Source organism: Elgaria multicarinata, chromosome 15, assembly GCF_023053635.1.
Source record: "Elgaria multicarinata webbii isolate HBS135686 ecotype San Diego chromosome 15, rElgMul1.1.pri, whole genome shotgun sequence".
Taxonomy (NCBI): Eukaryota; Metazoa; Chordata; class Lepidosauria; order Squamata; family Anguidae; genus Elgaria; species Elgaria multicarinata.
This window is the reverse complement of record NC_086185.1, coordinates 26514741-26542103: the sequence shown is the minus strand read 5'-3', so window position 1 is coordinate 26542103 and position 27363 is coordinate 26514741. Positions and strand designations below refer to the sequence as shown.

General features: G+C 42.3%; 1 protein-coding gene across 3 annotated transcripts; it reads right to left on the bottom strand.

Annotated features, from left to right (window-relative positions):
* On the bottom strand, positions 1 to 21576 carry LOC134409311 (interleukin-13 receptor subunit alpha-1-like). 3 transcript variants are annotated; one of them, XM_063142008.1, is made up of 10 exons: positions 21498 to 21576; positions 15435 to 15595; positions 13293 to 13422; positions 10044 to 10164; positions 8131 to 8303; positions 6632 to 6771; positions 4790 to 4928; positions 1629 to 1728; positions 1043 to 1127; positions 1 to 816 (listed from the first exon to the last, which is right to left on the bottom strand). In XM_063142008.1, exons 1-10 carry the CDS (start codon positions 21562 to 21564, stop codon positions 736 to 738), a joined length of 1197 nt encoding a protein of 398 aa, XP_062998078.1. In that variant the 5' UTR covers positions 21565 to 21576; the 3' UTR covers positions 1 to 735. The 3 variants fall into 3 exon arrangements, with proteins under 3 accessions (XP_062998078.1, XP_062998079.1, XP_062998080.1); XM_063142009.1 differs by having other exon boundaries at positions 1629 to 1665; XM_063142010.1 differs by lacking the exon at positions 21498 to 21576 and adding an exon at positions 20262 to 20480.
* Positions 21577 to 27363: the final 5787 nt, after the last annotated feature.

Here is a 27363-nt window from a genome sequence, read left to right as displayed (position 1 = left end):
TTTTAAAAAAAAGTTATTTATACAAAATAAATCTCATCTGTTAAAACACACACACAATGCAAACAAAGTGCTCTCAACTTGGCATTTCCACATCTAAAATCATAGGTATGCATAAACCCCTTCCAGGGTTTTTATATTCACATGCTTGTGACAAAAAAAAAGACAGTTATGCCAAGAATCCAGGTGTGAGACATCATACCCTTGGTTGGGAATGAGAACATTCATACACCAACTTAGCCATCCAACTCAAGTTTTCTCTTAGGCACTCTCAAAGACACTTGAGTAGTTTATGGTTTAACTTGGAGAATCTCACTAGAACAAAGTTTGAGAATGACAAGAGGTAAAGCCTTGCTAGGACTGTTGTGAACATTCCTGCTGTTCAAGTGGGGGGGAAGATGATGGAAAGAGGTAGTCCTCCAGAGTAAATGCTGCTTCACAGAAGCTCACACAAGCCCTGATGCTCACATTTTTGATCCAATGAGCACAGATGACAAATTGGGTGGGTGGGTGGGTTTGACAAGACATCAGGTGAAGTAGGCCATTTAAATTATTTTTTCTGTAGCCTGCTTATTCCAACAAGATATGTTTTAGCAAACAGATGCCAGGGCAAGAATGCTGTGTGTAATAATGCATCTTCAAGAATATTGTCCAGTAGCTGGGCACAAAAGTCCCTGTCTGCAAAGCATCTGCTTTACATTCAGAAGTCATGCGATGTAAAGACAGCAAGCTGGTTCCTCAGTTTTCAGTCTTAGGCGGGTTTAAGAATATCAACACATCAGTTTGCTCATCCTTCATTGGCTCTTCTGTGGATGGTTTCTAAGGATAAAAGAGAAATAAAAGTCTCTTGAAACAACGTAATGCATCACATGATTGCTCTTGGAAAAGCGCCAAATGTAGGAATGAGCTGGGAGATGGTCTCAAAGGTACATGGAAGATGATTACCACCACCATCTCAAAACCATTCTGAGTCTGGGTTTGTTTAAGCTATACGTTAGTCTAAATTTTGTGGGATCAGGTGGAAGCTGAGCTGGCTGATGCTCACTGAAAGATCTTCACTTTGCTCTTCAAACATTCGTTTCAGAAACTTTCCAGGCTCAGGAATTGTTGGAAGAATCCGCAGCTTAATCCTTCAGAATGCAAAAAAAAAGAGAAAAAGAAAAAGGGTAATGAATTAAGGAGTTCTAGATAGCAGATATTGTTTAACTGACTAAATTTCAAGGTGGGTACTTGAGGATTATTTACATAACAACGCAGCATATCTCCTATTTCATGCTCCATATAGTATTTTACAGTGAAAACAAAGCACAGGTTGATCTTGTTTTCTTCAAACACTCAAGCTCTTCCTACTTCTTAATCTAGAAACTTAACCTAATTTGGATTTAATTTTGGAATGGACCTACTAGAAACAAGACTAAGTAAGGATAACTCCCCCTCTTAAGCTTGCAAACTAGAATCAATGAATGTTGTACGTATGAATATGTGGACAGCTAGCTATATAGCTAGTCATCTCTCCACCTAGCCCACAAATGTCCACCAGCTCTATGGTTTATAGGAAGCATTAAACAGACGGGGACTACTCTTGAAAAATATAGATACGGTATACAAAAGGTGCAAAATCAGTCTCTTACCTCTTCAGGCAAACTACAAAAATGAGAGTCAGGATTGCTGCACATAATGAAATGAGAATTAGTAAAAGAATGTTAAATGTGTCGTCTTTGTCTCTCTCATCTGAAAAAGCAAGAAACAACAGGCAGTCAGGGACCTAACTCCAGAATCAACAAGCTATGATGAATACAAAATGGCCAAAAGCTGGTTTTCCCCATCATGTCCTTAAGTTGCATATTGGAATCTGAAGGAAGATGGCTGAAATTCTCATCTTTTCTTGGTGCAAAATGTGGACTATGACCCCCCTGGAAAAAGTGAAGTACAAACTGAAGGGGAAGGATTGCAGTTTGAGATTGATTAACAAATGGTCAAGGAACACCTAATTTATTTAAATGAGTTAAAATCTCCAGGGCCTGATGAACTGCATCCTAGAGTAACAAAAGAGCTAACAGAAGAACTCTCAGAACTAGTGTCTATTATCTTTGGGAAATCATGGAAGACAGGTGAAGTGCCGGATGACTGGAGGAGAGCTAACGTCGCTATGTTCAAAAAAGGCAAAAAGGAGGAACCTGGAAACTACAGACCAGTCAGTCTGACATCCATCCCTGGGAAAATTTTGGAGCAGATCATAAAGAAGTCAATCTGTAAGCAACTTGAAAACAATGCAGTGATTATTAGAAGCCAGCATAGATTTGTCAAGAACAAATCCTGTCAGCCTAATTTGATCTCATTTTTTGATTGGGTAACCTCCCTTGTGGACTGTGGGAATGCTTTGGACATAATATATCTTGACTTCAGCAAAGCTTTTGACAAAGTGCTCCATGACATTCGTATTAACAAACTAGCTAAAAGTGGGCTAGATGGAACATCTATTAGGTAGATCCACAATTGGCTACAGAATTGGACTCAGAGTTCGTATCAATGGAACCTTCTCAAACTAAGGGGAAGTAATGAGTGGGGTACCGCAGGGCTCAGTCCTGGGCCCAGTGCTCTTCAACATTTTTATTAATGATTTGGACGAGGAGGTGCACGGAATGCTTATCAAATTTGCAGATGACACAAAATTGGGTGGGATAGCTAATACCCTAGAATACAGAAACAAACTTCAAAGTGATCTTGATAGGCTGGAGCACTGGGCTGAAAATAACAGAACGAAATTTAATAGGGATAAATGCCAAGTTCTACACCTAGGAAGAAACCAAATGCACCGTTACAAGATGGGGGATAATTGGCTCAGCAATACTACAAGTGAGAAGAATCTTGGCATTGCTCTAGATCACAAGCTGAATATGAGCCAACAGTGTGATGTGGCTGCAAAAAAGGAAAATGCTCTTTTTGGCTGCATTAATAGAAGCATAGCTTCTAAATCACATGAGGTACTGGTTCCCCTCTATTCAGCCCTGGTTAGGCCTCATCTTGAGTATTTCGTCCAGTACTGGGCACCACACTTCAAGAAGGATGCAGACAAGCTGGAAGGTGTTCAGAGGAGGGCAACCAGGATGATCAGGGGTCTGGAAACAAAGCCCTATGAAGAGAGGCTGAAACAACTGTGCATGTTTAGCCTGGAGAAGAGAAGTTTGAGGGGAGACATGATAGCACTCTTCAAATACTTGAAAGGTTGTCACACAGAGGAGGGCCAGGATCTCTTCTCGATCCTCCCAGAGTGCAGGACACGGAATACTGGGCTCAAGTTACAGGAAGCCAGATTCCGGCTGGACATCAAGAAAAACTTCCTGACTTTATATGTAGTTTCTCTGTTATAGCCTCTTTTATTTTATTTCCAGACACTTGATTGTAGGAATTAATTACGCTTTTGAAGGGCATTATGGAATTTAAGGGATGTTCAAGAAATATGATCGCATCATCGAAATATAGCAACATTTTAACCTGCCTATTGTTTGAATGAATTCTATTAATATGGGAATGTGCCTGAACTGTAACAGCCAACAACTATACATTTTATAATTCTCATTTTGCTAAAATGGTGGAAGTCTGCTACTACTTTTATTTAATGCTCTGCTATGAGCAATTTTTCACCCACTCAATAGAATCATAGAATCATAGAACAGCAGAGTTGGAAGGGGCCTACCAGGCCATCAAGTCCAACCCCCTGCTCAATGCATAAGTTACAGCCTCCTCTCCCAAACGAATAAATTTAACCAGTAAATTCATAGAGAGCTTGGACCTTTATTTAGTTGCACCTGCATGTCAGAGCTGAGCAAATTCCACAAGCATTTCTATTGCTCCATACATTGTTTGTCCAATTTAAGTATTTATCGGAGTGGTCTCCCCACCCCCCACCCCCATGACTGCCTTTTTCCAATGTTTTGAAATCTCTCTGAGATTTAGATTTATTTTACAGAGTTCATTGGTCATTTCCTCAAAGATCTCCCAACTTTTCCCAAACTTTAATTCCAGATTTCTGAGCATGGCTTTTGTCCATGCCCCCACCCCCCAATTTGCATGAGGAACCTGACTTCTTTACACCAGGGGCCTCATGGTCCCTAGTGCCTGCTTCCTAGCACAGGCAATGCACAGGACAGGAACTAAAAAAGAGAGGATCAAATGCTGGGCTCCAAGCCAGAGAAGACTCTGGCATTTCTGATGAATTTCAGAAATGGGGCAGAGCCTGGGAGAGGTATTCTGGCCCAAGAGGAATAAAAGTCCTCAGTTGAGCTCCTGACCATCACAGCAAGTTGGTTGCTTGGAGCTATCCAAGGTCTTGCTACTCCAACCTGATTAAGCCACCCTCAGGTGTCTTTTGTGTCTTGTGGATTCCCACTCCTGCGGAGGGCAGGACAAAAAGCTGCAATTTAAAACTAATTATCTTGTACCCCCATAAAATATTTTACAAGGAATCATAGAAACCAAGAACACATATCAAAGCCAGTATAAATGAAGTACCTACTAAATCTGAGCTAGCCCATTATAAATATGCAAATAGTCCTTCAAAATCAAATTTAATAATTTCTTAAAATTTGAGAAGTCAATTCATCAATATAAAATAGAATGATTCCAAGAAGTTAATTCAAAGAATAAATGCAATCAGTTGAAACAACCATTTCAATATAAAATCAACCCAAGTTATTAATTCAGTATATAACTCTGCAGAGTCCAATCAGGCAGTTAGCCAAGGAGGATCAAATCAAGCAAATAGCTCATTCATTACAAAGCTGCTTCTCACCCAATTCCATCTCGTTGCTCCAATCACTCCAGAGGTTCTGTTTCTCCGTACAGCCTTTATTTAGAATGCTTCTCACCCGGAAAGTGTGGTACGCATTAGGCTTGAGACTGAGTGTTGTGTTGTTCATATCCTTGTATTGCTTAAAGAGAAAACAAACCAACTGTTTTCATAATCTACCAATGTTCTGTTGGCTGAAAACAAATATTTCTTTTATTGAAAAGGCCTTTTCACATAAAATGTTTGAACAGGAGGTACAGAAGAATACAACAAGAAAGAAAGAAATTCTCTGCTTGCTTATGTCGCAGCAAATCCACATTCTGCCTCTCTTGTGAGAGACAGAATTCCTGCCCAGGAAACTGGCCAGACTTGCATATTAGCAGACAAGGGTTTGGGAGCTTGAAAATGGAACATTGGATTTACCATTAGTGTCCTTTCTACTTGGAGATTGGAAGACATCCTGCAAAGGCTAAATTAAAACAGTTTGAGGTGACCCATGTTATCTATTAAGTCATTAAAAATAAAGCCTGTAATGGAGCAAAAAAATTACAATTAAAATACCGAACTGGTCTCAAGCTCAGGAAACAGCATGTAACATGAGAAAAGTTAGAAATGAAAACAAGGGCAGAGGCAATCTTGAATTAATTTCAGACTAGTTCTTACAAAAATATTCAAAGTATCATCCATTGCAGCCCTTTCATTGGGTGAAGGCAAGATGTCTTCCCATCTCCACACAGAAGGAATGCTCCAAGTCAGTCTAATGGTCTGTTCTCCCTTAGAGGAACATGACATTCTGCAGAAGGATGTCTCCACCCTGCATTCTGGATGGGAAGCTGTTTCTGAACAAGGCTATACAACCTTTTGCAAAATCCACCTTCCAAAGGTGGCGGCTGATGCAAAAAGCCTGATCTGGGACTGCCTCAAGCAAAGAGGAGACGAGGCCAGGTGGCTGCTTTAGAATTTTTTTCCAGTCCGCTGACTTAACTCTGCTGAAGCTATCAGCTGCTGTTCTCATAGCTCCAGATCAGGAGTCCCTGGATGCAGAGTCCTTGTGCAGTAGGAGCTCCGAGGAAATGACTCAACGTCCCGATCTTTACTGAGTGGATTTGCTGGCACCATCCCTTCTGTGCTTTCTGATGGGAACCTGGTCAGGTATCTCAGGAGACTGGTATTGTCTGTTTTTGCAAATAGGTTTATAATTCTGAACATGTTGAAGATCTGTCAAAAAACTGCTGGACTGAGGCTCCATTTATGCCTGTTACAATTTATTTCCTAGGCTACCACTGTTCTACATTGGGGAGACAGTGGCTTTGAAAGATGGTTAAGAAATATATTGAGGGGGCCATCCAATGGGTTGTGCCCACAAAAGACAGTATCCAGTGAGTATCTAGTGCCCTGCCAGCAAATTGGGAAGAGCAAAGGAGGTGATTTTTTTGCCTCTCTTCCGTTTTTTTTTTTTTTTTTTTTTTTGCTTTTGCCTCTAGATGGGCCATTGAGCCTGTCTAGAGAGGGCATCTTGGTGGGATTGGGGCTGGAGAGGCCATAGGATTCTTTGTATCCTAGCCTCACCTCTCCCCTCCCACTGACATGCCCCGTTTCTGACCTCTCCAAGATCGCTTTTGCAACCTTGGAAAACAACTGGCATGTGTTTTTTCTGTGGCAGCTGTGAGGGTGGAGGTAGGGATTCAAAACCAGAGCTCCCCTTCCAAGGTTGTAGCAGTGTCTACAGTTTGGTGGTGGTGGTGGTGGGGGCTCTGAAGAATCCAATAGTCCTGCTCTCTTAATAGATACATAAGACTGTGTGTATAAAAAATAGTTCTACTGTAAGTTAGTAGAACAACTTACTTCTTTATTTGATATGTTTTTATTAATTTCTACTTCATAGCATACTCCAGCGAATGTGCTAAGAGTCCATTTTAGAAATACTCCATCACTGGTCTTTGTGATGTTTACAATTGATGGGGGATCAAGTTTTATCGGTAAACCTAAAACAAAATAAACGAATATTAAACAATAAAATGAATATTGAAGAATTTTTTTTTAAAAAAAAACTCTAACATTAACTTGACAGTGACATTTATGAGCTTTAAAATCAAACATACAAATATTCTCCTTAAGGCAACATCCACATCCCGTGAAGGAGGAAACATCCAACTGAGTGTGGCCAGTTTCATCCAGGCAGCAAGGAGACAGGCATCCCTTGCTCCAGCAGGATGGTCCACTTTAGCTTCCCGGACTATATACCGTCAAATCAGAGGAGGGAAGGTTTGCTGCTGTCAACAGACTGATGGTCAAAGCAAGAAGGAAGTCCTTGACTCGTTGAGTCCTCTCAGCCCCCTTAAGCATCCTCTCCTCTGCTGGCAAAATCGATGCCCTTGTTCGGGTTCTATCCAGTGGTCCTCTCTTGCAGCTGCTTGCACATGCATGGGGATTAAGCAAAGCTTTCCACGCCCATTCGAGATGCATGCTGTACCTTCACAGAGCAAGGGCACTGGTGGAAAACCTTGCCCTTGTTTCAGCTCCCTTTCAGGAATACAGGGCCTTCTAGCACAGGTGTCTCTATCTCTCACCCAATCTCACCCATTGCACCTTCCTTTAAGCCCTTCCATCATCCCTGGGTAAGTGTCCCAGCAGCTCCCTCAAATTAGGAGGAAATAGGAGGTGCCTTTCTTTGGGATGCTTCCCCTGCTCCTGGTTTATTTATTTTGAAAACTTGTCCACTTGAGCACAGTTCTATTAGATTTATATCCCACCTTCCTTCCATGAAACTCAAGGAAATTCCTAAGGGTTCCCTGGCAAGGTTCCTGAGCAGTCTCCCATCAACATCCACAACGTTGCTGAGTCATGGTGCCTTTGGAGTCAAGGCAGAGTAAGCTGGAGTCTGGAAGAACCCATCAATGATCACAGCATTCCACTTCCTGTGCTTTTAATTGCTTGTTTGGGACCAATCCAAGCTGGTGGCAATGACCTATAAAAGCTCAAGCCAACATATCAGACAGAGCCTCCAATGCTCTGCTTCATCAGGATCTTAAAGATAAGCAACCCCCTTCTCAATCCACCAGCTGTGTGTTGCATTAGGCCTGCCAAGGTGCATAGAGGGGCATTCTAGGTACCACATCCTCTACTCACCATCCCAATTATGGAATCCCTTCCCTGTGGAGAGTGGCCATAGCATAAGTCTAAGCATCTTTCAGAAATAAGGTGTGGCTTTTTTTAGATGGGAGGGAGAAGAGAAGGAGGGGCTGTTTTAGACATTCTAATGGGCTTTATGTTTTCACTGTCACTTCTTAGTCCAAGGCTTTTGGCATGAAGCAGGCCATCAACAAACCAACAGAAAATCCTACCGTCTTTCGAACTTTTATTCACTATACACACAGGCTGAATGTCTCTGGAATTGCCTTGGATATAAATACTGAGAGATACGGATAGTTTGCTGTCCAAGTTGAAAGCACATCTAAAGGAATCTCTTTCTCTAGTGTAATTTGTGCACGGCTTTTCTTCTTTCAGGCCATCATACCTTGGATGGGAAAAGCAACATCAGTACATTATAAAACCAGGATGGTGTTGGAGAAACACGCTATTGCCCACAGACCATGAAAAAGCAACGCATCAAGAAGTGGGAAATAGCAAAGTACAACAGGCCTGAAGTGAGAGATGTCAGTGCTGTTTTGTTCTGTTTCTGATAGCCTTTCACTGTGGCCACAATCCAGAGAGCTACTTTAGGCAGATCCATGTTTGGGCAGGCCCCATTGAATCTCTAACCTTTTTCTTCCTTTCCACTGCAGTCTTTCATTTATCACAACACCCCCATCCTCAACAATTGGTGAAGGGAAGGAGGGTGGATGAGTTGCATTTTCTGGGAGCATTTTGGATGCACATTAAATCTGCACAAGAGGTTAACCTGTCCACACTGTCAGGGAACTCACTCAGATTTTGATTCACACTCCCAGGTCCTTGCAAGAACTCAACCAGATATAGTGGTGGCAAAAATTCGCTTGCAGCTATGACCAGGGCCAGCACCAGGCCTGAAGGTGCCCAGAGCACAGTGTTGCCAATGCTCCCCTTGACTGCCCCCCTGCTACCTACTGGGCCCTGGCTAGAACCACCAGGCCCCTTCCCCATCCCCCCTGGACATGTCGAGACTTGGCCAATAGTGAGTTCAAAATTTTAGGCAGAAATGAGTAATGAAACAGTTTGTTTGCGCAATCAGGGTAGCACTGCACTGAACATTGGTACTGGCTGTTACTGTGTCAATTTACTTTTCTTCAGCTGCCTATTTACCACAATATATCAAACAAGTGATAAAACTGGTATATGTTTACCGGGTCTTTTTTTCTTTTCTTTTTTACAAAAAGGGTTTGTGTTAAAGGCAAGGAAAATTAGTCAAGGGCAGCTCATGCACAGTGAGATGCTTCATTATTTTCATGTTTTTGAACAGCATGGTGAGACAACTGAGGCACTATGACAATCGACATGAAACAAAGCAATGCAGAGCAACTGCAAAGCAACCCAGAATCTCCTCCTTAGCCAGAAGTACAACCATAAAGAGACATGGTGGAAAGATTTAGGAGGGAGGGCATTGGGGTCCCCTTGATTAAAGGTGGGGGCACAAATCATGCCTCACTGGCCTCCCGTAATTTGAGAACTGTGGCCTTCACCAACCTGGTGCCCTCCAGATGTTTTGGATTACAGCTCCCATCATCCTTGCCCATTGGTGGCTGGAGATGATGGGAGTTGTACAGACAGCTGGGAGGTATTAGGTTGGGGAAGATTGAGTACTGAATTCTCATTTATGCAAAAGGAAGCCAGGCAACACAAATTTAAGGCTAAGAAAAAGTGAACTTGGAAGGTTCCAAAAAATTAATGCTTGCATCCCTTCCTCCAAAAAAGCAGTCTATGAATTTCAACAACACAGGGACAGTCCATGGTGACTGAACCAGGTTTTCTTCCTTACGCAGATCTGAAGACTTGTGACAGGAGGCTATTTGGGAAGTCCTGTTCGCAGAAGGCTATTAAAACAAATCGTCCTGCTCAGTAACTCTCCTGAATGCATCTGCTACTTGGAAAAGGAAACTTAGCTGTTCCTGGATATTCCTGTCCACTTTCCATCATGCCATCCCAACAGATTTCAAAACTGGAGAGTACTGAATTAAAATCCCTCACAGTGAAAAGCCCCAAGATCTCTCAAATTCCCCACATAATTCTGGAGAGAGAGTGAGAGAGAGAGAGAGAGAGAAACATATTTTCAAATGCAAACCAGTAGGACATGTTGTAGAACGTGTTATCAGCTGCATTCTTCCCACGCTGCCATGAACACACCACATGCTGCCAATTATGCCAAATGCAGTTGAAATTAATAGCTCCTGTACCTGCAGTACCTGCAAAGGAAGAGCAAAGGCATCAAAAGCAACAAATAAAACTCATCTGCAAATATTTATTTTGTGTGATTCATTCTAGTGACTGGAGAAGTTGGGCATGAGACAGTTAGCAGAATGGGTGTATCCAAGACTTCCCCAGATCCTTCTGAGAGAATTCATCATGCAAGATCCATATAACGAAAAGTGTTTTCATCAGTTCTCAGATATGAAAAGTTGTTGGAATATTGCTAGGGCTCTTCTAATGTCTTTGTTCATAACCATCACTCCCTCTAATAGCACATTCTGGTGGTGAGTGCAGGACAGGAATGGAGCAAAAATAAGCCACTAGAGAATAAAGGGGGTGCAGCAGCATGTTTGGGGAGGAACCCCAAAGTCTGCAAAACTATAAAAACATATTTTAAACATTACTAAAGAGGCAAATTTCATAAAAATAGCCCAATGAGGATTGAGCAGGCTCAACAGCCATGGAATATTCATAGTTGGATAGAAGAGAAGAAGAGAGGCCTGGGAGGGAATTGGAATGTCCGGCTTAAACTCCCTACAGTTCAATAGTATCCGGGGGGGGAGCATGCAGGAGCACTCCTACTAAAGTGTGAGCACACATGGTAACACTTTGCTGCAGGTTCCACTTGTTGTGATTTTATTATTGTTCTACAGTTTTGAACGCCATTTTTCTGTGGCAGAGAAAATTCACAGGAAGCTGCCTTCCACTGCATCAGACAATTGGCCCATCTAGCACTGTGTTTTGTCCACTGAGTGGCAGCAAATATCCAGGATTTTTATACCAGGATCTTTGTCACTCCTACCTGGAGGCGCCAGGGACTGAACCTGGGTCCTCTTCTTGCATGCAAACCATGTCCTTTACCACTGAGCGATGGCCCCTTCCCAACTAAATGCCCTCAGCCTCACATGATGGCTTGGCCCTGATTGCCAGCACACAGACTGACTTCAATGGAGCCTAGATATGTTTTGCATTCACTAAGCTGATAGTTCACTATGCTGTCCTAAATGGAAAGAACTGGTTCAAAAGATGTGTTGCATTTCCTCTGTGCTATGTCAACAAACAAAACATTCTGCTATTCCAAGCCTCAAAATACTACGGCTTATAAAAATAACTCCTGTTCAGCTAATAGCTTGAAACATGGCATCTGAAGGGGTCTATGATTCAGCAAAATTTCAAACTGATCTAATGCAAATTGCTACAGATACGGCAAGTTAAAAAGTGATGAAAGCTGACATATTTGTAATTTTTCCTCCAAGCTTTGGCTCAGTAAATGCTACATTTCTTTTAAATTCTGGGTGAAACCGCTGATGTACTTGTCAAGGTTTGCCTTTCAATGGTCTGGTGAAATTCTGAGCGCAGCAGTTTAAGTTATCAAAGCTTTTCTTCCCAGGAAAGCTTATGGCAGCAAATGCTCGCAAAACAATATCAGGCATGCTCAGTTTCACTCTGAAGCTAGAATGCTGCCAGTACTGCAGTGTTTCCTGAAAGGTGTTCCTATCAGCATATGTCAGCGGGGTTGGGGGTAGTAACGGGGGTTTGGAGGAAACTGATAACTGAGATGTGAGATCATTTTGAAAGCTGAGGGAATGACTCTCACTGACTGATAAATCACAGATGAGGAGAGGGAGAAAGGGGGAAAGGTATGCCGGAATCCTATGCAGGCTTACTCAGAAGTAAGCTATTCTGAATATACAGGGACATATCTAGGCATTTGCACACATCTCAGTTAATGACTTGTGTTTTCTTTTTTTTTTCATTTGTGGATTTTCCCCCCAGAACGGCGTAATAACAAATTTCCTATTTATTGAGAGAGGAAGAAGCAGCAGTCAGGCACCTCTCCAACGTGCCTGGGTCCAGCTCCAGCTGAGAGCCCCCTCCCTCCTGCTGTCAACTGTAACTGCTGAACTTCGCAACTAAGATTGTAGTGCCTGAATTTGCTTTCCTTTCCCCCCTCCTCCCTCCCAATCCCCTTTCCTTTTGTGTCATGTCTTTTAGATTGTAAGCCTGTGGGCAGGGACTGTCAAGAAATACTTTTGTAAGCCGCTGTGAGAGCCTTTTTTGGCTGAATGGCGGCATAAAAATCCTTAAATAAATAAATAAATAAATAAACTAGGGAAATTCAATGATAAAAAATAACCTGCTGGTTTAAGACCAGATTTAAGGCTCTCTCATGTTGAGTCAAGCTCCAGAAAGCCCAAAACAATCCCGGTAAGCTAAGGTTGATGCCTTAACAGACTTGCCCCCATGTTCAGTAATGATGCTGTGCAACGTCACAAATTGTGCTTGCTTACAATCCTAGGCATCGGTCAACTCATAGGAGGATTCCGCTAGTAATACTGGAAGGTTCAGATAGTTCATAAAGCAGTACAGGACCACGACAATGTGGAGCATATTCACTGGTCCCAGGTACTCCTTCCTCCCCATCTGGATTTGGATCTGAAAGACCAGGGAAAAATAGGTGCATGTTGTAAGCAAGCACAAGTTGTGACATTGCATAGCATCATTCCTGATCATGGGTCATATGTTAAGGCATCAGCCTTATCTTCCAATATCCTGGCTTTGTGGAGTTTGAGCCAACATACGATAGCCTTAACTGTAACAAGCTGGCAATCTTTAAATAATTTAATTGGTAATATTTCCAAGAACAGTTTGCTTAGAATTTTCCAAAGACTGAATGATGAAAAGATATAGTGGGCTCACGCAGCCTTGTTTGCTGTTCTAATGCTGAGGAGTAAATGCTATACGGTCATGAAGGGACCAAGACGGAGCAGGTACACAGTGTTGGTTATAGAAGCTGGGCAGGGAACTCGTTGCTGACTTAGTTGGAGTGTACAAACACAGGGTTTTAATAACTTTAAACAGATATTTGTGTAATTTTCAAGAACTACCAATCTTTTATGGCTGTTTTATTGACTCTTGTGCTGCTCATTGTACTGTATTGTATTATTTTGTATTATTCTAAATATTTGTATAATATCTTATAGTTTTAACTCTTCAAATGGCATTACAGTCTTTTACTTGTTTGTGATCCACCCAGAGGACATTAGTTATTGGGCGTATTAAAATAAATGAATTGAATGAATAAGGCCAGTATAAGGAATAAACACGGCATCTGAAGACTTACCATTTTGTGGAAGAGAGATATTAATCCACTTTTCCCCACCCTTGAGTTTTTCCGAACATGATGTTCTTACTCCAAAAACGATTTTACTCAGAGCTACTTGCAATGTATGGAAATGGTTGCGATGCCACTCCTACATTTGAAAGAGGGGGAAATCATTTTTATATATCTGGATGAAAAAATACTTATCTCAAACAAGGCCAAATTCAAACCTAATCCCAGAAGAGGGTCTCTCTTCTGACAACATGTAACTATGTAGTAGTGCTAGTCATTCAGCTGGAATCTTATACAAGAACAAGAAACAGTCTCCAAGACCTTTCCTGCGGCCCCACAAGCATGCTCGTGGGATGCTGCCGAACTGCACCCCCATCCCCCAGTGACATAAGAAGCCACTGCAGCTAAAACTGCCTTTCCACTTACCTTCTCACCACAACAATAAAGTGGCCTGTGGAATCCTGTCCTTCTACATATTTAGCTGGCCTTCTATTTACTTCACTATGAGACATTATTAAAAATGCATGTTTTCCCTCCCTGGATAGGATTTATATAAAATTAGTTCTTCATGTATGTGGCAACCAGTAGGACAAGTTTTACACACACACCCTCCCACCCCTGCTGGAGTTATAGAAGGGAAGATGGGAGACTGGTAGGAACAAAGAAATATAACTCAAGCACACACACGAGCTTGCCCCTTCTTATGTATCTCTGTATCCCTGTTGCCTTCTCTTTATTCTTTGATCTGTCTTTTCATTCATGGAACATAAAACAAAAGTATAACTCATGCTGCAAATGGGGTGTACATGCCTCTCTCTCTCTCTCTCTCTCTCTCTCTCTCTGTCACACACACACACACACACAGATCATTATCAGAGATCTTCTGCAAGTGTCCCTGCCTTCAAAAGAGAAGTGGATGGCTACTGGCAGAGTCTTCCCTGTAGCAGTGCCTCATCTTTGGCAGAAATACTAGCTTGGTATATATGAAGTCCAATACATGTCTACTCAAGAAAATGTAATTTTGTTCAATGGGACTTATAGGTAAGACTGTGTAGGGTTGCAGTCTTGTTATTTAGATTATTTGTGATTGTTTGACTGTCTAATTTTATCAATTAAATTATGGTTTGTTTTACAATATCTATTTTATATTTTGTTTTGTAAATTATCATGAGCACAAACCGTTCTTGATGTCTGCAACAAGTAATGACTTGCACATGCAAATGACCCACAGCAGAGCCAACACCACAGGCAGAATGTTCCTATTGTCTGCAAAGCAGCACTTTGGAGTGAAATCAGGTGCCAGTCGCAGGTGCCGGAGGAAGAAAAAGGCAGCACTGAGGTCTCAGAGATGCACATCATAAAAATTAAGTCTGCACTCTTCTTCTTCTTATTATTATTATTATTTAAAAGGGATGAAGTCACACTCAGCTGACCCATGCCATGCTCTTTGACCAAACGTAGGAACCTTTGGTCAAAGAGCATGACATGGAACATGATCTTGTACATCCAAGTACCCACGGGGGATAAATAGTCAAATGCATTGGGCCATTAAAGATTGTTTGTGTACCTTTTGACACTCCCCAGTCTCCCTTCCCACCTCATTTCTCTTTTGCTTGTTGGTGTCTTCCCTCTTTTCCCCAGAACATCAAGTATTGAAATAAGAAATCAAGTCACATTCATGTGTGCGCACAGCTAAGCATGAGAAAAGCATTCAATCAGTCCATCATGAGCTCAGTTTAACTTTTCTTGGTTAGAAGAGGCAGCAATACTCACTCTGCCCATAAAGAGTTTAGATTGGATGTAGTTTGGAGAGGCTGACAGGCCCACTTCTCCTTGGAGAAAGGAATTTATTTATTTGTTTGAAAGACTTATATGCTACCCCTCAGTCGAATTGAAAAATCAGGTCAACCAAATCAGATTTAGAGATTCCATCAGCCTGATCTAAAATGGCTGTACAAAATCATGTTTCTTGCTCTTCATAGAAAATTAACTTCATACAATTGTCCTACAGCCAAAAAGTGAAGAGATAAGGGAAAGAGGTTGACTACGGACTGAGAAGCAGCAGAGTTCTAGTTTTCATCACAATTCCTGTACCTGTAATTTGTTACTGTACAAGAATTGATAAGGAATCCAAAGAACCAGAAAACTTACCGGGTAGCTCCAATCTCTACTGGGGCTCACAACACTCTCATACTCTAGGTCACAGGTATCATTAACGACTTTTACAGGATTCCAGGTCACGTTCAATAGGCAGCGCCTTTCATTGAAAGTGTAACTGAGGTTAGATAGTGTAGGCATGACGAACAGGGCTCCTATGGAAAAGTACGGTAAGGACAACGATCACTTTCCATTCTTTTAAGAGTTGCTGCCACTTAGGACACATCCATGAAGCAACTTTAGTTTTAGCTTTACTTGCCTTTAAAAACAAAAACAAAAAACTACTACAGCATGTAAAATTATCTCCAGCTTGGTTAATGTAAAAACTGCCTAGTTTCTCTCTGTGATCCACTGGGGAAAAGAACCAGTGTGCTTCACCCAGGATGGAAGCATGTAGTTCTTGGATCCTGGACTGGGCCCTGTCCTAGTGGAAGACCCTTGGTAACGTATAAGAGAGGGTTTGGTATTGCTTTGTTATTTTTGCTGCAGCATTGTTCCAAAAAGTTTCTCTGGTTGTCTCTAGTTTTCTTTGCATAGCTTTCTTCCCCTTTCTCCCTTCCTTATTCTAAATAAACTTCAGACCTATTTCAAAGTTTGTGTGTGCTTTATTCCATTTAACCTTCACTACTTGACTCAGAACCTTTTGTTTGGACTTGCTACTATTTAGAGCAGTGGTTCTCAACCTTCCTAATGCCGCGACCCTTTAATACAGTTCCTCATGTTGTGGTGACCCCCAACCATAAAATTATTTTCGTTCTTCTCTACACGATCCATTGTCATGGGATGGTTTGCTAATGAAAATAATACATAACAATAGCTTTAATAATACAAAAGATGATACATGACATAGTTCAGTCAATACAGTTTCCTAAGACCATCGGAAATATGTGTTTTCCGATGGTCTTAGGCGACCCCTGTGAAAGGGTAATTCGACCCCCAAAGGGGTCCCAACCCACAGGTTGAGAACCGCTGGTTTAGAGCATTAGATTTGGGGCTTGAAATAGAGGGTGCCACTTTGAACCCTTATTTTTGTGCCCCTAGTGTGCCCTGAAAGGTCTGAGACTTAGGTGGATGTCAGCCTTCTGATTATGTGTTTGTCCTTGCCTACAGCGCAGGGAGTTTGGGCCACCCCTCTCCTCTCTTCAATGTTGTCATTATCCCACACTGGAGGATGAGAGGTGTATGGGATGGTGGCAGTCAGGAAATCTGCCTCAAGCAGCTGGATGATTAAATACAGCTTGGCCTATTCCTATAGAAAATAGGGGCCACCACAGTTAGGCTATGAAAGCAGCATACCCAGTTTGCTCCCACAACGGGTGCACTGAAAAGGGCCCCCTGAAAACCATACGCTCCTGATGACTCCTACAATCAGCAGATCATGAAAGAGGTGACAGATAAATGAGATAGATATAGATATATTAGACAAAGCACGAAAAGAAAAAGGTAGAAGATGAAGTTGGAAATATAAGAATGCTCAGCTAATATGTGCAGTCCGAAGATGAAGTTGTTCCCGATGATGCAGCCACAATGGCAGTCAAAGAAAAATTGAGGGATTGGAAGGAACCCTCTTAGGGTTACTGCCAAAACTCTCAGCTGTGGAAGATTCCCAAATCAAAACTCTGCGCAGGTGCATATGTGTGATGCACAGAGACCACGAAGAAGAATCTGCCTGAGGCAGCTGGATGTTTAAGTACAGCTCTGGTCCAACCTGCACTGAAGGTCCTCAGCCCATTCTTATTCCACCACAGAGTTAGGCTATGAAATCAGCATACCCAGGAAAATATGTGTCTGCCTCTGTCCTAGCCACCTCCAGCTTTCCAAGCCACCTATATAGCGCCAACCTCATCGTTCTCTCACAAAAAATCCAAACTAAAAGAAAAACCTTCTACCTGAGGGAGCCACGCTACCGCTTTATAGTGGTAGTGAAGTGCACTGACAACTGTTGGGACCCATGACACATACCATATACCGCTTTCATAGTGCTATATCCTGCTTGAAGTCGATTAGGCTGAAGTCTCCAAGGACAAAGAGAAAATTATTATTTTCAGAAGCCCAGGCATTTTAACTCCTCCCACAATTAGGAAGGAAGTGACCGAACCATGTGACTCAGCAGTAGTTTTGAAGGCGACAAATGACTCAGTTCAGTAAATTGGACAAAGAGAATAGTTAAAATTGTGTGTTTTGTCCGTCTCATTCATGGAACAGATGGAGTGGGAGGCGGGGGGGGAGATCTAATTTTTACAACAAAAAGTGTGTGGTTAAACAAAGATGGACAATAGGAGTAGTTAGGATTAATTCACCTATGAAGTGAGAGCTGAAGGTGAGAGGTCTACTAATTTTTACAACAATAAATGGAGGTGAACTTCATAACCTTGCATTAGCTTGCATTCTTGTTCCTGGCAGGTTTTCTTCCTAGCCCAGCTCAATTTAAGACTAGGCTCATAGAAAAGCTCCAGCGGGAATGTAGCTCAGGGCGGTAAGGTGGGTGAGAGGAAAATGTTCAACTCCTCTCATTCGTATTCACCTTTTCACTGCCTCTTGCTTCAGATAAAGCTTCTAAGGCAGCTGTGTAGAGCAAGTCATAATGTATTTTAAATGCTCGTTTTAAATTTATCCTACTTAACTTATTTAATAATACAAAGCATACTGTAATGAAATTACAGTAATCACGATAATAAAGCAGCAGTTTACAATCATAAAACCAAAAAGTGGCAACAGAAACAACAATCATCATTATAGTATAAAAATACAATATTAAACATTAAGTATATTAAAAACATTGTAGAGTCAGCAGTAAAATTAATAACAAAAGGAGCAGATTGAATATTAAATGCTTGCTTAAAGAGGAAGATCTAAATCTGGCCTCTCCAACGTCTCATGAAGAGATCTTTCCACCAGCATTGTTACAGATGGTTTTAGAGAAGTAAATGACCAAAAACTGTGCATGCAAAGGATGTTATCTCCCACTGAGCTGTGGATCCTCTCTAACATAACATCACAACGCACAACTGGGAATAGTTGTGGATATGGTCCAGGATTGTAGTTTGGATATGATCCAGGGTTGTGACCCTGAGAATAGTTATTTGCAAGAGGAAAACTGGGAAAAAGCAGTAGGAGAGAGCTGGGTAATCAGAGATTAATTATAAAATTTCAGAAGGTGGCTTTAAAATTTAGCGTACATCTAATGAACAAACATAAAGAGGCTTTAAACTGCTTTAGTAGGAGTCTATGAAATCCTGGGAATTTTTTTTTTTACAAGGATGCTAATTAATCTCTTGCCTTCACATAAAACTACAAATCCCAAAGGAGGTGAAGAGAGCCATGACACGTAGTTAGTTTTAGCTACCTCCTGGAATCAGTGGATCCTGCCAATCTCCTCCACCAATGTATTTTTATTGGTTTTGAGTTCCTCTAAGCTCTTCTAGAAGGCATGAAGAAACAACAGCTTTTCCTCCCTGATTTACACAACTTCCCACTCACACTTGTTTTGAAAAATAATCTTAAACCGGTGGCCTGGTTCAAGATCATCAGCACTGACTCCCCTAAAGCACCCCATTTTTAAAGCTACATTTTAATCTGTGATAAAGAGGATTCATCCAACCAGTGCTTCCAGCTGGATTATGCACCTACTTATATTTGGTGACTTTGCAAGGCTCTCAAAAGTCTTATTTGGACATCCTGCTTCTGTTCCCTGCCTCCCCACAACAACCTTCTAAAGTTTCACAGGGCACTTCCCACGCAATTTTAAGCCTCACAGCCTTAAAGGAAAAATGAGAAGTTGAGATTGTCCATGATGCTAAACTCTTCATCCAGTATCAAACTCGGTACTGAAATTATGTGCATACGGAATTGCATTATCACACGAGAACTTAGTAGGTTGCTCACAATCCTGGAGTGGCAGTTTCAGGAGTTGAGGGGCTCTTGTTCAAGGTATCCCCAGAATCCCCCACCCCTGCCTTGAGCTAAAGATGTAGGATATGTAAACAGAGAATTATCTCATCATGTTGCCTTTTGAGTTTCACAAGGACTCCATGTAAAGTGGGAATGCTGGGTCAGTGAGTCTTGCCTGGTCTCACCACCTTTGGAGTCGGCCCTGCAAAGGCTTCCAGATTGCCGGTCAAACCTGCCAGCTGCCCAACACAGCCTTCCGAAGATGAAGCTCAGTTTCTGCCCCTTGGTCCTTTAGGGCAATGACAGTAGCACATAACCTATTGCTCAACATCTATTCAAGGCCAGGCTATAGAAACCAAATGTGAACATTCCTATGGTGCAATTCAAAGAATTAAGATTGCAGAATCAAAAAGCTATTTATTACAGTTTTCTGCCAAAGTTAATAGAAAGGCAATTGAAAATACGAAGCGCATAGAGTCACACACATCTGACCATGCATATAGCTGGATTTGGTCTCATCACAATCCATTAGTGTTTTCTAACCAGAAATTAGTGTTTACACTTCAAGGTAAACAAACAGGGATAGTATCTGGTTTCTGTGGCAAGAGACTGTGACTAAGTTCGGACAACATGCTCATCTACTGGAAGGGTAATAGGAACTTAATGGGAAACAACCGTTGATTAGTGTGTCCTCGGAACTCAGCCACTGACTCTCTGACAGTAATTCGGGAGCCACCAGTCCTACTTTTTAGGAAACACCCAGGTGCGCTCCCCACCCCCTTGCCCTGTAAGTAATCAACTTTGGGTTGTGATTTATACTGTACCCACATCACAGATCAAGGCGCACAAATACAACAACATATGGGAAGAGGGAATCCCAGTTCTCTTTAGGATGTGGGAAGGAAGGGGGGAGCATTAAGGCACACTTACTAGGGAGTGAGCACCACCGAGCAGAAGGGGCCTTGCGCCTCCACGCTTATGGGGTTTGCTTCTTCTGAATGAGCTGAAATTTACGCACAGCTGTGTAAATATCCACTTTCCAAGCAGCAAGCACCCCCAAACGCAACAGAGTCCACCTCTGAGTAACCACGCACTGATTACGCATCACTAAACCCAATTGGAGATTCTTTCTGAGTAAGGGCTTCCTTACTAAAGAGTACGCAGCCCTTAAACCCAGTGGTCAGCACCACCATGCCCAATGGGGTCTCCTTCTGAGTAAGCAGCACTTCCTTACTTGTCCTACTTGTTCATCCCTGGCCGATGGCTGGTTGGCCACTGTATGAACAGAGTGATGGACTAGATGGACCCTTGGTCTGATCCAGCATCAGGGCACTTCTTACATTCTTATAATTTATTGTGTAGCCGTCCTGCCTTATGTGCAGAATTTAACTTGGGGTTCAGACATCACTGTCTTCCATTTGCAACCCTCCAGCATTTTCCTTCTTCTCCTTCCGCCTCTTTTCTTTCCGCAGAAATCCCATTGAAAGGGCAACGGCAGAATAGCTGCACAATGTCTTAGTACCATTAGGAGCTGTCCGTCTGGAAACACCACAGGTTCCAGTCTTCCAGCCTTCAAGTGAGGAGAGCAAGCCCCGCTTGACGCCACACCGTCGCCCTCTGAATAGGCCCCTACTACCCCCGAGAGAGCAAGCACGACTTCGTTCCACGGCGTCTACCACGGAGTAGGCACCGCCGGCCCCCATGGGGTCTCCTTCGGAGTAAGCGGGCGGAGGCGGCGCTTCCCCGGCGCGGGGAGTTTGTTCTAACTCCATACTGTTAGCTTCACCCTACCCGGTGCCTGTTTGCATTCTCCTTCCCTCTTTATTGTTTACTACAACTTTATTAGATTGTAACCCTATGCGGCAGGGTCTTTACTGTACAGCACCATGTACATTGATGGTGCTAAATAAATAAATAAATAATAAATAATAATAATAATAATAATAATAATAATAATAATAATAATAATAATAATAATAATAATAATAATAATAGAAGCGAGAAGCGGCGGCGCCTTCGCCCCTCAGCGCTGCCCTGGGCTGGAGGCGCCTCGTCCTCCCCGCGCCGCCTCGTCCTGCCCGCGCCGCGCCCCCCCAGCCCCGGGGATGGCGGAGACCACGCGGCCGGGAGGTCTGAATGTGGCGCCCTGCCCCGCTCCGCCCTCACCTGCGACGGCCGCTCCGGCGAGGGCCACGACGACAGCGAGCAGCGGCGGCGGCGGCAGGGTCCCCATGGACGGCGCCCCCCTCGGTCCCGCTCGGCTTCGCTCCTCGACGCGGCACTCCCGGAGGGCCGGCGCAGACGGGAAAGGCTGCCGCGAAGGCCCGCCCAGCGCCCAGGCGTCGACCGCGGCCCCGCCCGAGGGAGCCCAGGAGGCGGCGCTGCTGTGGCGGCGGCGGCGGTTGCGCGGCCTGCTGCTGCGCGGCCTGTGAGGGGAAGCGACCCAGGCGCTGAGGAGAATTTCGCCGCCTCGGCCCTCAGCGGGGACGGGGCCGGCACGCGCCGAAGCCGCAAGAAGGGGCCCTGTGTGGCGAGGGGCCCCTTGAGGACGTGCAGAGGGCCACGGGCCACGGGCCCCTCTCGCGCCTTCCTGGCTGAGGGGAAGCGGCCGAGGCGCGGAGGAGAGTTTCGCCGCCTCGGCCCTCAGCGGGGACGGAGCCGGCACGCGCCGAAGCCGCAAGAAGGGGCCGTGTGGGGCGAGGGGCCCCTTGAGGACGCGCAGAGGGCCACGGGCCCCTCTCGCGCCATCCTGCTCCACACCAACCCTCCCTGCCTCTTTCCAAAACTGTGGAACGGTGTGCAAATGTTTGACTTCGTCTATTTTTTAAAAAAGTTACTCTAAAAATGACATTAACACACACACACACACACACCCGCAAAACGAAGAAATCATTGTCCCAAGGTCGGGTTATAAACGGAGCAATAAACGAACGTCTTTAACAGGGTAATTGTAAAATTAAATGAATAAAAACGCAAGGAAGGACACCGGCCTTTGCCCTATGTTGCTCTTCTCCCCTCTGCCTTTTTGGGAAAAAAACAACGGAACAATTTTTGCAAAAAAATGCTTTGTACATTTTTTAAAGTTTCACGCGCCGAAGCCGCAAGAAGGGGCCGCGTGTGGCGAGGGGCCCCTTGAGGACGTGCAGAGGGCCACGGGCCCCTCTCGCGCCTTCCTGCTCCACACCAACCCTCCCTGCCTCTTTCCAAAAGCGATGGCAACGTTTGACTTCGCCTGTTCTTCAAAAAGTTGCTTCAAAAAGTTTATTGTTCTGTCCCCTCCCAAAGGGTGTCAAGTGTGGAGGAAGAACGAATTGTCCAAGGCTGGACTACAAAAAAATACTTCTCTCAGTTGTGTCAGTGTAACCTGCTTGCCCTGTAGCCAAAAATGAGGGAGTCCAAAGCTTTTAAGATAAATCTAACTGAGGTCTGCGCTCAGTCATCTATCCTAGGAGAAATATGCATTTCCAATAATAATAAATTGCATTTCCAATAATAATAGAAACAGCTGCAAAATTTAAGAGCAATCCAGCGCATGTTTCCATGGAAGTAAATGTCACTGTGAAATCCCATTTCCCCAGGGGGTTTACAATGACACAACTGAGATTATACATATATCCGGTTAAAATTGATTTTGCAATGTGGAGGCCTTCAGACCTCAGAGGGTTTGGCAGGCCTGTTTATTATAATACAATTTGAGGTTATTGTGCAATACTTTTACATCATGTGTGTTTTCTTTTTTTGAAGGCTAGATGAAACATTTCTGATTTGTTTCGGTATTTTAATGTCTCTTCTTTTCACTGACCCCAGAATAGTTGTTTTTAAATGGATGGTGTCTGTTTTTGTTTGTGTTTTATGCTTTTAAATTTTGTGTATTAATTTTTAATGTTCAGTTTTTAACTTTTGTAAACCGCCCAGAGAGCTTCAGCTATGCGGTGCGGTATATAAATGTAAATAATAATAATAATAATAATAATAATAATAATAATAATAATAATAATAATAATAATAATAATACATTTTTAAATAGAGGTTGTTGGTTTTAGTGTCTTCTTTACTGACCACTCCAGGAGCCTTTTTGGCTGAGGTGCAGGACAAAAATACTATAAATAATAATAATAATAATAATAATAATAATAATAATAATAATAATAAATAATAGTGTCCCTAAGGAAGTCCTATGTGCATAGGATTATGCTATAAACTGATTACCGTATTTCTTCAATTCTAAGACACACTTTTTTCCCCATATAAACATCTCTAAAAACAGTCTTAAGAATCGCAGGTGCGTTTATTATTTCTTAGAATCAAAGCTTTTTTTTTTCTGTTGGTGGTACTGAAATTAGTGTGCATCTTACAATCGATGGTGTCTTAGAATCGAGGAAATACAGTACTTGGTTAGACTGATCTGTTTAAAACAGGCTGAGCTACAAAACAAGATATCCCCAGATCAACAGGGCAGCAATTTTTTTAAAAAAATAATTAGTGATTTTGTAAGTATTTAACACAAATACTTGTAAAATATTGCAGATGCCGTATTGGAAGAGGCATTTCCCATTGTTTTACTCTGTACAGCACCATGTACATTGATGGTGCTATATAAATAAATAATAATAATAATCATAATAAGAGGTGTGCATCATCTAAAAACAAAAGTACTGTTTTTGCTTTATTCACATTCAAATATATGCAAATTTAATTTACTGGCTAAAACATACTCAGTCAATTAACTGGTTTCTTTAAATAGGTGATAGCAATTATTATTAATTATTATTAAAATGTCATTTGGTCACCCCCCTTTTTTGCCCTTAACCATCTTGGTAGTTTTCTCTGCCCAGAGAGAGTGGCTTAGCCCACCCTCCAAGCCTCCTTTATTTGCACCGATCAATGTACATGGCCCTTTGAAGAATTGCCTCCTAAACCCCTTATTTCAGCAAGCTTTTTTTTTTTAACTAAAAATATATACAACTCACAAACCTTGCCAGAGGCTCTTGCTAATCTGCAAATGTTAATCCTCCCCTAAACGTCTTCCCAACCCACTGCAGCACCAGACCAGCCCCACATAACCATCAGATAATCTGAAACCCACAACTCCTGAAATCTCCAGAGCCCACACTGTTCATCTGTAACCCCAACAAAAACCACAGGTTTCAGAACATGATATATTCAGAGCCTCCCAAAGTTATCACTCATCTGTAAAACCCACAGTTCCTCACTTTCAATAAAACTAACCCATAACTTCACAACGCCCAGTCCTTGCCTCTAGCACAGTGCTTCATTTCTAGAAAAGTTGATGCCAGGCCAGGAGTTGGTTCTGTATAGAAACACCACCACTCTTTGAGAGGAAAGCCCTCTCCCCATATCCTTGATGTGTGGGAACTCTCAACAGCTCCACTGTGGTCAGAGAAAGACACTCTGCACATGCTCAGAAACTCTGTTCTTCATGTGTTCCAAGGTTAAACCCTAGCACTGAAATCATACTAGAGCTGAAGCTCACCATGTCTGAGGCTTTAAAACTCTGGCCAGGACTTCAAGTGAATTTCTATATGGAGTTGAAGAATGAATTCCTCCATTTATCCATGGCAATAGCTTTCACGATGGTGCTAATAAATGTTATTTTCTGAAGAAACTACTTGCGAAACAGGTTGAAAATAAACTGGTTTTCTGTATTTCTTTGTTTATTTGCTTTATAAATACCATTTCAAAAACCATTCATTCCCTTTGTATAAAACATCTCTGCTTAGCATTTACTCATCATCGACTGTTTAACGGTTGTTTAAACATTCCTTACTTAGCCAGTGTCAGCTTGTTAATATAAACAAAGTACTGTTTGTTTATACTGTCAATGTTATTTCACATTTCAGAGATGTTATTGTATGTATATAATTTTAAAATTGACATATGTGATAAAAAGTATTCTCTTACCCCAGCTTTGAAATTTATTATATATTAATAGTTGTGTGCCTTGTGCATTATATTTGTTTGATTTTGACAACTGCTGCCTTCTGCATTGATTTACCAGATTCATAGAATCATAGAGTAGTAGAGTTGGAAGGCGCCTATAAGGCCATCGAGTCCAAGAGAAGGTAGCTGATGGTTGTGTGCTATCTCCAATATTCACCCTGATGGTTGTGTGCTATCTCCAATATTCGAGGCAATAAGCCTGTGTGCACCAGTTGCTGGGGAACATGGGTGGGAGGGTGCTGTTGCACCATGTCCTGCTTGTTCATCCCTGGCTGATGGCTGCTTGGCCACTGTATGAACAGAGTGATGGACTAGATGGACCCTGGGTCTGATCCAGCAGGGCTCTTCTTATGTTCTTATAATTTATTGTGTAGCCGTCCTGCCTTATGTGCAGAATTTAACTTGGGGTTCAGACATCACTGTCTTCCATTTGCAACCCTCCAGCCTCTTTTCTTTCCGCAGAAATCCCATTGAAAGGGCAACGGCAGAATAGCTGCACAATGTCTTAGTACCATTAGGAGCTGTCCGTCTGGAAACACCACAGGTTCCAGTCTTCCAGCCTTCAAGTGAGGAGGTAGAAAGCACTGAAGGCTGACATGGCTTAATGGTCAATTTCTCAGCCCACAGGAGCAGCCGTCCTCCCATGAGTTCCTTGATGAGAAGTTTGGGAATGTCACAAATAAGTCAAAAATGTTGTAGGGAAACATAAATATTTAGTCTAATGATCTAAAAATATGGCGTTGAAAGTGTATGTATATACTGCAAGATGAATGTTTCAAAAACTCTTCAGCAAAGAAGAACACTAAACTCCATAGATGTTGCTGCATTACTTTGGTTTGTTGGTTGTGAAATTTTAAATTCCAGGTTTAAATTAGTTATTCTTTTAATCCAGATTTTCCAAACCTGATGCTGGACTAGTTTCCAGAATGTGAATGTAAACCCTATATTGGCCAAAGTGAATTAAAGATGGTTCTGATCTACATTAGCAGTGATCAGATTCCGATGAATAGTGTGGGAAAGGTTAAAGGGTTATGAGAAGCGCATGTTCTTGTTCCTGATGACATAGCCCTCAGAGTCCTGTGGCCTCTTCAGTTGCCCAAGTAAACACTTTCCAAAGGGTGAAGTCTTTTGCAGCAAAAGCAGGCCATCTTTGGTCTGATCTTGTCTTCGTTCTGTAGAATTCTAATGTTAGTTTTGTTCACAATTGCTTTTCTGTCCTCTTCTTCATTCTCACACTGATCTCAATTCTAGTTTCGTTTAAAGGATACCTCAGGGAGGTATCTGGTCTTCTTTTTCCACTTTGAGATGTACACTGAAATTTCCCTCCCCACATTTTACTACTGAAAGTATTAATGGAAGCTCTTCAGTCCGGCTCTCTTCTTTGAAAATGGACTCATATATAGAAATGGGCAAAGTATTTAATGCAACTATTATTATTATTTTACCCTGGTAAGTTATAATGTACATATGAAACTGTATACCTGCCAACTGAGGTTAGCACTTCACACATCTCATGAGGTGGATTCTAGTCTGTGAAAACGTATGCTATATAATAAATGTGTTAGTCTTTAAGGTGCGAAGGGACTTTGCTGTTCAAGTATATTATACATCAATTAAACGCAAATTAATTTAAGCCACCTATCTGAGGAAACCTTTACTGTCCATACTCACTTTATCCAGTTCAACAAAAATTGTTACAGCAGTTGGCTAGAAAGCGCAGACAGCAGTAGCACTATCCCCCAGATGCAATAATACCTTTTCTTGCAGCATGTGTGACATGCAGCTCATTCCAGCTTGCCTTATCTACACACTTCTGTTACTGCCTTCCATCTGCTATGATATTATTTTATTTGCCTACATTCATTTCCGCTGGAGTTTGGTAAAGAGAGAAGTCAACATGACATTTGCAGAGGGCCGTCATCATTTTTTCTTTGAAAACCAGTGAAAACTACAACTCACTTAGTGCAATATACGAACCATTCTAGCGATGGAGGCCTACAGATGAGGAGCCAACACCAAAAAGGCCCTGTTCCTTTTCACAACCTTTTCCATCTCTGTATGACCCAGTATT

Excerpts from the sequence above, each read along its gene's own strand:
- LOC134409311 (XM_063142008.1), bottom strand. The coding sequence starts at position 21,564 with ATGGGGACCCTGCCGCCGCCGCCGCTGCTCGCTGTCGTCGTGGCCCTC. Across the intron at positions 8,304-10,043 it reads TTCTACAACATGTCCTACTG|GTATGATGGCCTGAAAGAAG; the intron begins GTTTGCATTTGA and ends TTCCCATCCAAG. Across the intron at positions 1,128-1,628 it reads TTTGTAGTTTGCCTGAAGAG|GATTAAGCTGCGGATTCTTC; the intron begins GTAAGAGACTGA and ends TGCATTCTGAAG.